The sequence below is a fragment of the Argopecten irradians genome, chromosome 1 (assembly GCF_041381155.1).
Source record: "Argopecten irradians isolate NY chromosome 1, Ai_NY, whole genome shotgun sequence".
NCBI classification, from domain to species: domain Eukaryota; kingdom Metazoa; phylum Mollusca; class Bivalvia; order Pectinida; family Pectinidae; genus Argopecten; species Argopecten irradians.
Genome location: NC_091134.1, coordinates 61,374,100 through 61,389,681, shown reverse-complemented (window position 1 = coordinate 61,389,681; position 15,582 = coordinate 61,374,100). Strand labels below are relative to the sequence as shown.

Sequence of the window (15,582 nt, the reverse complement as noted above, 5' to 3'; positions counted from 1 at the left end):
CAAACTTTTATTTGTTTCACATTCTTTTCCCTAGGAGTTTTTTAACTGGAAAAGAAAAAAATTTGAATTTAATTCTGTTTTGAAAGAAAGTTTGAATTTGCATTGGTTCTTTTGACAAAGAATAGAGAAAATAATTTAGTTAAATGCAATAAAAATAATTGCAGGTTCCGACGAGTTTCGAACTCGTGACCTTCTGCGTGTTAAGCAGACGTGATAACCACTACACCACGGAACCTCGTTACCATCAGTAGAGCAAATAGACGCCTTGTAAGTTACTCCATTTTATGCTATCCCTTCTGCATCAATATTTCATATCGACATAGAACATTTTGTATTATATATGATCAAGTATAGATATGAATGATTTATTAAGAAACAAAACGGGAAAACACGAAAACGTTAAACGACACATATACAAACTAATCATTTTAATTTAATAGCAGATATGAGCTAAAATTGATTTGGATAGGGACATTTCTCGAGAGGGGAATGAAGAAAAAAAGCAGATTCTCTGATGGAGTAAAAAGTTGTCTTCTCAATCAAGTCCAGATTCAGCAATACATTGTTGTATAACCAAATGAACAGCGGTTTGGTTTTTAATTCACTCAAGCCCTATCGTCAACAATTGTTGATAAAACAGCAGCAAAATGCACAGCAAGGGAAATAGTAAGCAAGTCTGACCTATTCTGCCAAATGACAACATAGGATGTACCGGTGAGATAATCATATCGACCAATAAGCTTTGCTGCAGTCTTCTTTACCAACCTGCATATCTCGGACATCGATGTAGTTGATTTCTGCTTACGCAGTTGCACTCTGCCCCAAAACTCATTAAAATACATTATAACGCTGGCTATTGGCGCAATATAAAGTAATAAAAATAACAGATGAAACCAAGAAGATAAGCAATAACATTCATTGACATGTTATTGCCATGGTAGGAAAAACCTTAATCAATGATTAAATTTATTGTCAATTTTAATATTAGATAATAAGTAGAGTCAAAACAGCTCCCTGATGGACCCCGTAATGTCAAATCAACATTTAATTTACACAACAAATTCTTTATAAAAATCTATTTCAAGCAAGCTGCTGTCTAGAAGACGGTTTGTTGAAGAATATCATTCTTGATTTGGCAGTGTCATACTTTGACTTTTATTCATGGCGTGTTGGGAATGAATGCAGCATGTACCGTGTCGATATCGTTCCGTCTGGTCCTATCCGCTCTGTTCTTATCCTCGAATAGAATAGAACCAAGGATCATTTATGTATTACAAACATATACATTGTGCTACTCATTTTGAAAATCTTCAATTTGATGTTACTAATGTAGTTTTGCCTATTTTGCACACTCTTATAAAATTGTGATATCATATAGCCTTGCTTTAAAATATTGTTGTTGTTTTCTTAATTCCTGGCAATACAAGGATAGTATAAATACGAATTCCTGCTGATGTGGACGAGTTTCCTTATCGACATTAACACCTTATCAATTAGAGAGAGAGAGAGAGAGAGAGAGAGAGAAACAACGTTGATTTTGTAATTTGAAGCTAATAAACGCGGATATCCTATCAACTTGGTATTAAGGCCTTAATATGAAAATAAAATAAAATGTCTTGTTCTTATATAAAAAAATAAAAGAGGTTTCGGCGAGGTTCGAACTCGCGACCTTCTGCGTGTGAAGCAGACGTGATAACCGCTACACCACGAAACCGATATGCTACGCATTCTTCAAATATTGTCTTACGCTTTATCATGTTGATATTTGTTGACAAAAATATGCTTATTTCATGTATCTTTGAAAACCGATTTAGTTCATCTATCACTATTGCTGAAATGATAGAATGTGTGATGTTACTTAACGATATAAAATTCATATATGGGAAGGGATGGCTTCTTTAGTTTGGAAAATATAATTATCGGTCGGTTCAAGTAACGTGTTTGTAAAGCAAAATTGATATTCTCACATTTAATTATGCTATTATTACATATATATTTCATCAATTATTTCAAAGTGCATTTGGTTAATCCTATATAAAAAAAAACATGGTGAAACAAAATTAATAGTGCAAAAACAAATTTATTCAACTTAAAGTTACATTTTAAAAAGTGAAGTTTAAATGCATACAAAAAATATAAGGAGGTTTCGGCGAGGTTCGAACTCGCGACCTTCTGCGTGTAAAGCAGACGTGATTTTTTTTTATCTTTAAAAATAATCTTTTAATGTTCCCAGCAAATAGGACCCCCGGGGTTGGGGCCCCGAAGGCTCCTCACATTTCATTTAATATAAACATTTGAAATCAATATATCACAGACTTTATAACGCATACATTCAATTTCTTTTCATTTGCAATAATAATACAAAGACAATGAGTACAATAGTGTTAACTAGATATCTAAAACAAAGGAACTCAAATCATTAGAATTTAAAGAAATATCATCACCTTTTAACAATGCATTATCTGCAGCAATATACTTTTTGAACAACTGATATTTCTTTGCCATTTGATAATAATGTCTAATATAATCAAAATATTTTCTAAGTGTATACTTAAAGAAAGTTTTCAAATTCAACTTTGACATATCACTAACTACTAAGTTGCGCCTTTTAAATATACAGAAACGAACTACTCCAAAAAAGAAGTTAATGAAAAACGGATTTGTGAATTTGATCTTTCTTGTGAAACCCAGAAGTACAAGACTTCCTAGAGAAATATCCGATAAGTAATGCTGATCAGCCTTTGAAAAAAGTTTCTTTGTTAATGTTTGGATGTAGGCTAAAAATTCGGAAAGTTCTGAACAATCAAGAAACAAATGCTGTAAAGTTTCTGAATCAGTTTTACAAACTAGACATTGGTCATTATTAACTGTGCCAATTTTCTTCAACTTTTCCATGGTAAATATAGTATTATGAACAATACGATAGTGAACATCAACAATATCACATGGTAAAAATGGCAAATACATTATTGTAAAGACTTGTGGTAGACTCATGCTATTAAAAACATTTGACCAATATTCAGTTGATTTTGGTCTTCTGAAAAATCGACGAATAAAACAACCATAGATATCCTTTGTGGTTTTTGGATAGAGCTGTACTGTTGTCCCATTACCATCCATATATGTAACGTAAGGTCTAGCGTCAGTTCTTATATTGGTATGTACATTGCTCAAAATAACATCTTTATATTTAGCAGGAATAGAGTTCATGATAATTTTGTAATCATTTAAAATTATGTCTCTAGAAATATCTGGATTACTATCCTTAATAACATCAACTATTGCATTTGAGTGAATGAACTTAGATACGACTTCTAAAGTCAAATGCTTCACTTTAACTACACCAGCTTTGGAGAAACATTCAATAAATACAGGTTTGTCATTGTTCACAAATATTGGGTTGAAAAACAAAGGCTGTTCATACACAAAAAAGTTGTCCTCATTATAGAAGACCTCGTTAACAGACTGAAATACATACCAAGCCTTTAACATTTCGTGATAAACAATAGGTAAAGATCTAAGATACTTATTAGGAAACTTACAATAAATAACCTCAAAATCGAGATTTAAGTTCAGAACTTTGTTAAAAAAATACTGACCCATACATTTCCAGACTGCTGTGCAAGATGTATCTAACCACCTTAAAAGAAATTTTAATCTAAATGCTTTAAGTTTTAACTCAATATCAGGTACATTCAAACCACCATCTTTTCTTTTGCCAATAATGGTGTCATAAGCCACCAAATGCGCACCTTTATGCCACAAAAAATCAATACATAGTTTTTTTATTTCAGTAATAGCAGCTAGAGGTATTGTATGTGACGTTAGACAATACCAACATCTGGACATCAACAATGAATTGATCACAATAGCTCTCCCTTGTATAGTTAATTGTCTCTGTGACCACATTCTCAAAATATTTCTGATATTAGCAACTTTATTATCCCAATTCTTTTCATTGCATAAACGCAAATCTATACCAACATACACGCCAAGGACACAAATAACATCTTCGCATAATTTTATACGAAACTTATCAAGCTCATTTTGCGAGATATTACCCTGGCCAACACATAGAATTTCAGATTTATCTTTATTAATTTTGGCACCAGAGCCTTTGCTATACGTTTCCAATAATTTAAAAACAATTTCAATAGACTTTTTATTACCGAGTGTTAAAGTAGTATCGTCTGCGTGCTGGTATACTTTAGAATCAAAATTTGTGTTAGGAACAGTGATACCCATAACATCAGGAGATTTCAAAATCATACTTCCCAGAGGTTCTGCAGCCAAAACATATAGCATCGCAGAAATTGGACAGCCCTGCCTTACTGAGTTCCGAATCGAGATGAACTTGGTAAGGTTACCATTATATTTTACAGAACTTGAAATATTAGTGTAAAATATCTTAATCCAATCAACAAAATTTTGCCCAAAACCAAATTTTTCTAAAACTTTAAATAGATACGAATGACTAACACGATCAAATGCCTTTTCCTGATCAATTTTAAGGATATATCCCTCACAATCTTCTTGCGAAGCTAGATCGATAATATCTCGCACACAAAAAATAGTATCCGCTATATCACGCCCAACCACACAGCAAGACTGAAAATCAGAAATAATAGAAGGTAAAACAAATTTAAGTCGCTCAGACATAACCCGAGCTAAAATTTTATAATCAACATTTAAAAGACTGATAGGTCTCCAATTTTTCAACAAAGTTTTATCCCCCCTTTTCTTATAAACAAGATTAATAACTCCTTGCTTCATACTTCTGGTCAACTCCCTTTCTTCCCATATACTTTGTACAATTCGAGGAAAAATGTATTTTAAATCATCAAAAAAGTGACAATAAAATTCAACAGTCAAACCATCTAAGCCTGGACTTTTATTTTTAGACATGGACAATAATGCCTTTTGTATTTCATCAATAGTCACAGGCAAATCACATTTAACTCTATCTTCATCAGTTACTCGTTTATCAATAAAAGATAAAACATTCTCAATATCATTATCATCTGTTTCTATACAATTATACAATTCGTTATAAAAATTGAATATTTCATTAGACATTTCATCTGGCGTTGATAAAACATTGCCATCAACATCATGTAAACTTTTGACAGTATTACAATTCTGTCTGTACTTTTCTAATTTTAAAAAATAACTAGTGTTTTTATCACCATCCACAGCCCATTTCGCTTTAGATCTTAAAACAGCACCATTACATTTTTCTTGTTCAAACTTCTGTAAATTCTGCTTAAGCTCATCATATTTACTAAAATCAAAAGATCTCCCATTGGCTATATCACAAGAATAATTATGCAGCTTATTCTGAATCTTATAAAACTCGGACATTTTCTGTTTTCTTCGATCCTTACCGTAAACTCGAGAAAACTTTTTAATTTTATATTTCAAATTATCCCACCAAACTTTAGGTTCAGTGACATATAAAGGACAATGTTTAGCAGAATCTATTAAAGACCTTATTTTTGTATTAAAATCATCTTCTAACAAAAAACAATTATTAAAAATCCAAATACCTGGACCTTTACTTTCACTATCACAGTCGATTTTCATAACTACAAAGCAATGATCACTGAACGAAGTATCATTATAGTATACATTTTGTACAGAAGAACTTATGGATTTAGCTACTAGAAAGTAGTCTATACGACTTTGCGATAAAGTATCTAAACTCACTCGTTTGCGTGAAAAAACAGCACAATTTTTGTTTCTAATTCTCCAAATATCGTGAATATCACATGAAAACATAAGACTTTTCAATGCCGACACACTAGGATTCACCGTATGTACTGTAGCACCCGTACGATCTAGAGTGGACAGAGTAGTATTAAAATCACCCCCTGTAATCAGATTCTCCAAAAAAGGTCCTAACCAAACTTTCAACCGCTCAAAAAAACCCTTTCTTTCACTAACAACATTCGGGGCATATATATTAACAATATTCCAAACATTATCATCAATCGTTATCTTAATTCGTAAAACTCTTCCGTCATAACCATCAAAATCAATAAAACCATCTTTTAAATCATTAGACACTAAAATAGCGACACCTTTCCTGTTATCATTACTATTGTTAAAAAAAATCTTACCTTTCCACAGGTGACTTATTTGATTGACAAAAGTGTCATCCCAGAAAGTTTCTTGCAATAAAACAACTTTATAATTATGATACTGAAAATATTCAAATAAATTCTTAACTTTTACAACATCTCTTAATCCGTTAACATTTATAGATGATACCGTAAACATAAGAAAACACAACAAGACAAAGTTCATTATAAAAATTATTTAACTTTTTTGGCTTTCTTCTTCCTCTTTTTCTTTTTCTTTACTCCGCCATCTCCAACCTTTAATTTTAAAAAATCTTTTCCCTGAGCAACACCATGTCTCTCAGTTACTTTCTTATCATCATCCCCCTCCTCCTCTACACCATCGTTATCCCAAAACTTGGAACACATTGGCTGCGCGAGGACGTCGCCAAAGCAAACATCATTACCGTCAGTTAAAGTGTTCTGACTCTGGACGGATTCTGATTCACGATCGACATCCGTACAAAGACCGTCACTACCACCACCATCAGCATCACCGCCGCCATCATCCTCATCATCATCATCGCCGTCGTCAGCGTCATCATCCCCACCACTGGTGCTCATAGATTCTGAGCTATCACCATGCCCATCAGGTAACGGAATGGAATCTGCGGTTCCAACTTCAGAGCGCGAGACATCATCACTGGCAATATCACAAACCTCGTCCGAATCTCCGCTATACTGGTTATCGCCAGTGTCAAAACATGTACAGTCATAGCGCCCACACCTGTCACAAAGAGTGTCGACACACCTGGGTGCGCGCGAACAATCACACTCAAATCGAATCTCTCCACATCGCACACACGGCTGTGTTTTGCAAGCCCTCCTGAAATGACCTTGACCTCCACACGTGAAACACACAAACTGTGGACATTCGCGGAACAAATGTTGATCCGAGTAGCATAGTGTACATACCTTCAGCTGATTATCATGAATGACCCGATAGTAATCAGTTCCAAATTTCATTGTATACGGTAGGGATTTCAATGTCGGGGGCAATTTCACACGCACATATCGCGTACCATCAGCAACAGTTGTCCCTTGATAAAAACGACGTTTAATCGGCGAAACCATTTCAACATTAAGCTGCTGAAGCTTATTCACGATTTCATCGTCACTAATATAGGCAGGAAGATGGAGGAAACTCACAAGCGTAAACCGCTGAGTGATATCGCGACAATCAAACCTTTTACCATCAATAACAACACCATCCAATAAAATGTTTATCCCAGCTCTACCTTCTAAGGTCACTTCAAAAAGGTTTCCAGATTTCGGGACACAAGCGAAAACTGAACCCTCACCACAAAGTTCCGATATTTCATGAATAACACGTGCCGCCTTGATATTTTTGTTATCCAACACATCCACTACAACAGTGTTATCTTTAGAATATTGTCTCTTCCCACCGGAGCCTCCTCCCGAGGCCGCCATCCCCCCCGGTAAAAACCGGAAACGGGAATAGGGGAAAATGTCAAAATACGCAGAAAAAGTCACATAATATATTTCAGCGGGTAATCAGCATATATATAAATATTCAAAAGTCACAAATTTAGGGTCAATGACCCTTCCTTACCACCGATGTTGACAGATTTGAATTACGCACATAGACAAACGTCCATTCGCATCAAAGTCCAAACCGGAAGTCCCCGCGACCTTCTGCGTGTAAAGCAGACGTGATAACCACTACACCACGAAACCGATTTCTTAATGCACTGCCCAGATATCAATAGTATTTTTGCCTTGTTTGCATGACACAGAAGATACCTAATCCACCTCAATGCTGTGAAGCTCTGTTTGCGAGTAAAAATAATAAAATCAAACACTTATATGGCGGAAATTGGCACACTTAAAGTGGCCTTTATGATTTATTTTTCATTAAGATATGTTTTTTTTTTAATTCCAGTATACTTATTAGAAAATACATGATGTGGACCGCAAAGGTGAGCGGCCAAATTAGGTTTACATACATAAACATGTAATTATAAAAATATGAGTACGAATTAAAAGAAATGTCAAGGTGAGTCAAGGTGAACAAGAATAAATTTTGACAACGGGTGGGAAAGGGAAGGGATTTTCATTTTTGGTGGTAGTGCACGTGCAGATGTGTTTCACTTTCACTTTCAGTTTGAAGCAATTCAAATTGAATTTTTACTACTGATTAGAAATTATAACAATTCTTTTCCTTAAAATCAATATGGCGTCGTCAAGATGGGTTCTCAGGAGGAAATGTGCTGTGGGGTTCAAGGGATGCTGAACAGGGGCCAAACTTTATCCTGCGTTGACCAATGACATTTGACCTCTCACATATGCCCGGATGTACAGTGTCCCTTATCAGGGAATGGGCGGAGCCTACTGATCTATATATATATATATATACACGTATGACGTCACTATCATGTTTCATAACAAGACAAACAACATAATAAAACACATATAAAATTAACAATTCAATAAAATTATGCAATCTTTACAAAAATCTGTTTGTTCACAAACTTTTATTTTTGCCTTGTTTGCATGACACAGAAGATACCTAATCCACCTCAATGCTGTGAAGCTCTGTTTGCGAGTGAAAATAATAAAATCAAACACTTATATGGCGGAAATTGGCACACTTAAAGTGGCCTTTATGATTTATTTTTCATTAAGATATGGTTTTTTTTAAAAAATTACAGTATACTTATTAGAAAATACATGATGTGGACCGCAAAGGTGAGCGGCCAAATTAAGCCAAAATGACAAAGTCATCCGCCACCCGAACAGCAAAGAGGTTGATTAGGTTTGAATTGGCTAAAAACTTCAACAACTAAATTTAAAAATGAAAAAACAGATATACATTGATTAAAACATTATCAAAAGACAATTGTACTGAATAGTAAGCAGGGTTGTGTCATTCACCGGTATACCACATCAATAAAAATAATGGACAGGGACCCACGCGCCTGCCCATTATTAGAAACAAACTGAAAGTTTGACTAGGTACATTGTTCCAAACACAAAGTGAAATCACCATGTTGATAAAAATAATGGACAGGGACCCACGCGCCTGCCCATTATTAGAAAGTCTGACTAGGTACATTGTTCCAAACACAAAGTGAAATCACCATGTTGATAAAAAATAATGGACAGGGACCCACGCGCCTGCCCATTATTAGAAAGTCTGACTAGGTACATTGTTCCAAACACAAAGTAAAATCACCATGTTGATAAAAAATAATGGACAGGGACCCACGCGCCTGCCTATTATTGTAATATATATAGGTTTTGTTCCAATACAGTGTAAAAATACATTGACAAGGTCCCATGCGCCTGCATAGACTTAAAAACACTACATATCTATGCGAAGAATAAAACTTAAATTAAAAAAAAAAAAAAAAAATAAGGACATTGACAATAAAATTTCACATGAGCAAAATATTGTACGTAACAAGCACAGAGTTCAGGGAAGACTAGTTGTGAGTGGTTGAGCCCTTATGTATTTCTTAAACGCATCAGACTTCCATCTACCTAATAAACGAATCTGTGCATCAGACATACCTTGTTTGACTGCAAGAGTTGCCCCCCCTATCCGAAAGCTATGACCCTTATAAAAAGTACTGTTCAGTTCACAGAACTTCAGACATTTTCTGACAACATTGTCAAATTGTTTACGAGATAATGGTTGTTCGTTTTGTTCAAGGAACAGACAGCCTGGTTTGGGTCCTCGTTTAGGAAGATATTCCAACATAGATTGAACCGGGCAGATAGAGGAAGGTAAAATGGTGTTCACTGTAATTGTATGGGCTTTTTGACTGCTGTTGTGTTTAAAATGACGGAAACAGACCTGCATATTAGCAGGTTTGGCATGTTGGAAAACAACCTGAACATCAGATACTTGAAGAACATTGTGAGACTTATCTTGTGCAGTCATTACTAGTTCCCCAACTCTAGCCAAGCCATAAAAAGCTAAAGTGAAAATGGATTTGTATAAAACTTGTTCATATAGGGATGGGTATACATATGGTAAAGATTGAACCAGTCTTTGTAGAATTGGCTCTGTAATAGGGAGACGTGAATCATATTGTGGCAGTAAACGTGCTGCACCTGCTACTGCCTTTCTTACTACAAAATCTTTGGTTGGGTCATTGGTGTCATAACCATTAATATTATGGAAATATGCTATGGCTGACAAGTGTGAAGTTATGGTACTAGCAGAAAGACCCTTTTCATGTAAATGTGCAACATATAATGCGACAGTGGCATACGATAAAGGTAGTGAGACAGATGTCTGTAAAACAGATGTACAAAAGGTACAAAGATTTTCCCAAATTTTGTCATATGCCCTATGGGATGACGGGGCTAAGGAGGCTACCAATAATTTGTTCAGCGTAACAGGTAGTGTCTTTGGTCCATCAGTGTGTGAACTTGCGCTGGAAGTTGAAGTGCTGTCGGACACAATTTTCTGAATTTTTCTATCTGTAAACGAGATAGGGAATCCGCTAAAACATTGGTATGACCAGGAATATGAACTGCTTTAAACAAAATATTATTAGTTAAACACAAGAGTACCAACTTGCGAATCAAGCGCATAATAATTTTATCGCGTGAAGTTTGTTTGTTGATTATTGGTACTAATGCGTGATTGTCAGTGAATAACCATATGCACTTATTCTGTATCATATTTCCCCAAGCTGCTACAGCCAAAACAATTGGAAACAATTCTAAAATCGCTATGTTTAAATGACGTTTCTTAACAGCTGGCTGCCATTCCCCATAAAACCATTGGTTACCAAAAACAGCCCCAAAGCCTATAGAGGAAGAATCTGTAAACAGCTCCATATTGTCACTTACTAACCACCTCTCATCTAAAAAGAAAAGACTACCATTAAACTTCTGTAAGAATTCAGCCCACATGATCAAGTCTGCCTTAGCTTCCTTGTGCAGCCTTATTCGAAAGAAGGGTTTCGAAACACCAATAGTGAGGTCAATTAACCGGCGTAAAAAGGCACGACCAGGTAAAACTACTGAAGTGGCAAATTGTAATGTTCCAATAAGGGATTGTAGTTCCCTGAGTGTGACTTTTTTCCTAACTACAAATCTATCTAAGGACTCTAGAGCCTTTTGTAGCTTGTCAAGTGGCAAGCGTGACTCCATATTGATGGTATCCAAAGTAATTCCCAAAAAGGGGAGTATTTGGCTAGGACCAAATGTTTTATCTGGTGCTAATGGAATACCTACAGATTTGCACATGTCTTGAAATGCTGACAGAATTTCTTGACAATGAGTACCAGTCTTTTCTATGAAAAGGAAATCATCAAGTACATGAACTACTGCTGTTGCTCTTAACTTAGTGTAAGCTACCCATTCAAGTGCCTTACTTAATTCCTCAAAAATCTTACAACTCTCAGAAAGTCCCATAGGTAAACAATTGTCAAAATATAATTCACCATTCCATTTAAACCCTAATAAATGACGAGCAGCTGGGTGAATAGGCACTATCCTAAATGCTGACTCAATGTCTGTTTTAGATAAGAATGCAAACTGACCTAAAGATTTGATATGATCAATGGCATCAGAGATATTTGCGTAAGAGACAGTAGAAGCCTCCTCTGTAATACCGTCATTTATAGATATCCCTTTAGGATGACTAAGATGATGTATCATTCGGTATTTACCAGATTCCTTTTTTGGTACAACTCCTATGGGGCTAAGATGATATGTTGGATATGGTGACGAAGAAAAAGGGCCTGATACCCGTTTAGCAAGTAATTCTTTATCGATTTTAGCTTGAATTACCTCTGGGAATTCAGATGCAGACACTAAGTTAGGACATTCTGTTTGTAACGTATCACCTTCAAAATGTATACGAAAACCTTCCCTGAACCCTTGTACTAAATATTGAGTTTTTTCAATGTCATACCCTACAAGTATGTCCGCAAGTTTATCTGCGATAATAGGAGTAACGATTTCTGGGGAAACCACGGGATCTTGAGGCAGCAAAGGGGGTTGCGAAACGCTGGGCACGAAAAGGCAACTGGTTTGACTGGTTGGTTTGCATGTTTGGAGCATTACACATTGTGGGTTGATGATCCCCATTGCATATGGAACATTTATGGGGGAACCGACATCCATTGCAGTAACGGCCATTCAAAAACTTCCAACAGAGGCCTTTTGGGTAGACACTGACAGAGCCTTTGTTTGTGCTGGACTTGCGGGTTATAGCCTCATGCCAGAGCTCCCATTCAACCTGGTCCCAATGATAACATTGTTTCTCTGCTAAAAGTCGCCGAAAGGAGACATCGTAAAAAGACCAGTCTGCTTGTTTTGAAGCCAGCTTCCGTATTACGGATATATATTTCATTAGTGCCTCAAAATCCCGTGGTTTCTTTTGACAGTAAATAGCGACAAAAGAATGAAACAAAGAAGTCCATTGGTCAATGGACAAAGTTTTAGTTTTAGTTTTTGGCACCCACTGAGCCACAGGAGCCCAAGTATCATTCTGCTTGATGACCATTTCAAAGGTATTTTGTTCTTTTCTGCTGAGTGTACTCAGCTCTACATAATCCCCAGCCCAAATTTTTTCCTTAATGGGTAAACAAACCATATCAGCCAACGGAATGGACGTTGACATGAAAGGAGTGTAACTGTGGCTTTCGTGGGGCTCAACGGATGCCAAAGTCATTGCTGGTAAGACTGATGACCTACTAATCGAGTCATGTGATGTCATGACTTGTTTCGGTGGGTACCGCTATAGGGGGCAAGTTGGTAGCCATAGCTTCTCCAGCACTGGCATCAGCATTGTCAGCCGTGGAAGTTGAGGCCGAGTGTTCCGAGTGTAAAAATAGTTTTTTCGCTTCCTCCACTCCTTGTTTGAAGGCTTCTTTTACTAAAGCCTGTACATCAGCGACAGGAACCGTCTGTGCAGGGACAGAGGAAGGGGCAGGGGCAGGTGGAGGTGGCACATCAGTTGTTGTTGGGGCGCTGACAGCTGGTGCGACACTGACAGCTGCAGCCGGCTCAGTTACTCTTCGCTGTTTAATGGCTGTATTATTTGCAGCTGCCTTTCGTTTTGGCCTCATATTGCAGCTTACTGATATACCACACTAGTTATGAAACACCTGTGATAAAAGAAAAACTATAGCAGTATATCTCCAAACAAATATAAATAATAATGTGTATGAATTAGAATTAACTGTAGCTAATAACTTTTGGCCAGTAATCAAATCAATCAATTTACTGTTATAAAGCAGCAACCCGTAAGGTCATTAAAATACAATATCTTGATTTGTGACATACGTATCTTGAAATGTAAATTTCCAAACAACTGTAACTCATATGGCCAATAATAAGCAATTTATATTGCATATTTTGAAATCTAGCTTGAAAAACTGGAACTGCTATATAGGGCCAGTAAAATCAGAAAATAATTATCTCTATAATAAGTAAGAACCATATATTACAATATAGTTACGAACAACTGCAACCCTTAGGGCCAGTAATTACAAAGCCCAACAGGGCAACCAGCATGTCAGGAAAGTATAACATTACCATGTATACCAATGCCACCTTGCGGCAACATATGGGCAATAGTGAGTTCATGAAACCATGAAAACACCGGTAAATATTACACGACTGAACAATGCCAGGTACAACTCAAACGAGTTTTTTTGTTTTTTGTTTTTTTTTTAAATAATAATATGTCCACTGTTAGAAAATTGGTATAACACTAAACAGTAACCTCAAGGGCCAGTAATTTAAATAGTAAGATATAAACTGTAACCTCAAAGGCCAGTAATTTCAATGTTTAATATAAACTGTAACCACAAAGGCCAGTAATTTCAATGTTTAATATAAACTGTAACCTCAAGGGCCAGTAATATCAATACTTAGTATAAACTGTAACCTCAATGGCCAGTAATATCAATATTTAATATAAACTGTAACCTCAAAGGCCAGTAATTTCAATGTTTAATATAAACTGTAACCTCAAGGGCCAGTAATATTAATATTTAGCAAACATAATGATGAATATCATTCAAAATAACATCATATGCCAAATTCATAGGCAATAACAATATCACACAAAAGAAAAATTATACAAGAAGTATAGACAAATATAAAATGAGCTGTCAGAGCTATGCCTAAAAAACCAACACACTCAATGGAAGGGAGACAACTCGAAATAAAACTTGGAGACAAACCAAAAACAACTAATAAAAACCTACGCAAAGTTGGCCAAGCTAAACCGGAACCTGTCTCTGTCTGCTAGCTTTAATGCCATAAAGCACTCCACCACGAACAGATTTGAAATACGGCTGCTGATTTTTGAAATGCACACTATCCGGCAAATATAAGTCTGTCAAACTGGACATGCGATCGTGCTCCCAAAACTTGCAAAATATGCTACCCTGGAGAGCTTCACGTAACATGGTGTTCAAACGATGAACTCTGACATTGTACTCCTCTACAGGAACATCACCCTTATGTGCTCGAGTTTTTTCCCTGGGAAACAGCCCTAAAACCACAACATATTTCACGAAAGTAGCATGAAACAACTGTTCAATCAGGCCTGTCAAATTTGCCATAACACACTCCGGGGTCTGGGAAGGGCGACTCAAATCATTACCGCCTACTTGTAGACAAACAATTTCCGGCTGATAGAAATGAATGTCCGACATATGTTCTTGAAGCGTAGAGATCGTACCCCCAGGATATCCAACTAAATGTGCCTTGCGAGAACTGGGTCGAAAACTAAGGTTTTGCTTATGAGCATGCTCGTCACAATCTACGCAGCCGTCGGACTAAACTGTGACCCCAGATCAAAACTGTATTGCCTTCAGTTGAACACATATCCATATGTACATGAAAAACGTGCAGAAAATAAAGAGTTTATCCTACCGATCTTCAGAACGATACTCTCCTGATTTCCGTCCGGAGGATTGGGCGATCATCGACCTCAACTTTTAAAGTTGTCGTCTGACGTCTAACAATGACGAATAACTCGGAACTCCTTCATCTTTTTGGTTGGTGGTACTGCACGTGCAGATGTGTTTCACTTTCACTTTCAGTTTGAAGCAATTCAAATTGAATTTTTACTACTGATTAGAAATTATAACAATTCTTTTCCTTAAAATCAATATGGCGTCGTCAAGATGGGTTCTCAGGAGGAAATGTGCTGTGGGGTTCAAGGGATGCTGAACAGGGGCCAAACTTTATCCTGCGTTGACCAATGACATTTGACCTCTCACATATGCCCGGATGTACAGTGTCCCTTATCAGGGAATGGGCGGAGCCTACTGATCTATATATATATATATATACACGTATGACGTCACTATCATGTTTCATAACAAGACAAACAACATAATAAAACACATATAAAATTAACAATTCAATAAAATTATGCAATCTTTACAAAAATCTGTTTGTTCACAAACTTTTATTTGTTTCACATTCTTTTCCCTAGGAGTTTTTTAACTGGAAAAGA

General features: G+C 36.2%; 1 protein-coding gene and 2 non-coding genes across 6 annotated transcripts; all 3 read right to left on the bottom strand.

Annotated features, from left to right (window-relative positions):
* Positions 1–162: 162 nt before the first annotated feature.
* Positions 163–235, bottom strand: Trnav-aac (transfer RNA valine (anticodon AAC)). The gene has a single exon. It is a non-coding gene; the product is annotated as a tRNA-Val (tRNA).
* Positions 236–1,641: 1,406 nt separating this feature from the next.
* Trnav-cac (transfer RNA valine (anticodon CAC)) lies at positions 1,642–1,714 on the bottom strand. Its single transcript has one exon. It is a non-coding gene; the product is annotated as a tRNA-Val (tRNA).
* Positions 1,715–7,492: 5,778 nt separating this feature from the next.
* LOC138336481 (uncharacterized) lies at positions 7,493–15,532 on the bottom strand. Of its 4 annotated transcripts, none has more exons than XM_069285990.1 (2): positions 14,321–15,532; positions 7,493–13,213 (listed from the first exon to the last, which is right to left on the bottom strand). In XM_069285990.1, exon 2 carries the CDS (start codon positions 12,240–12,242, stop codon positions 10,479–10,481), a length of 1,764 nt encoding a protein of 587 aa, XP_069142091.1. In that variant the 5' UTR covers positions 12,243–13,213; positions 14,321–15,532; the 3' UTR covers positions 7,493–10,478. The 4 variants fall into 2 exon arrangements, with proteins under 4 accessions (XP_069142091.1, XP_069142108.1, XP_069142084.1 ...); XM_069285983.1 differs by having other exon boundaries at positions 14,994–15,532.
* Between the last annotated feature and the right edge of the window lie 50 nt (positions 15,533–15,582).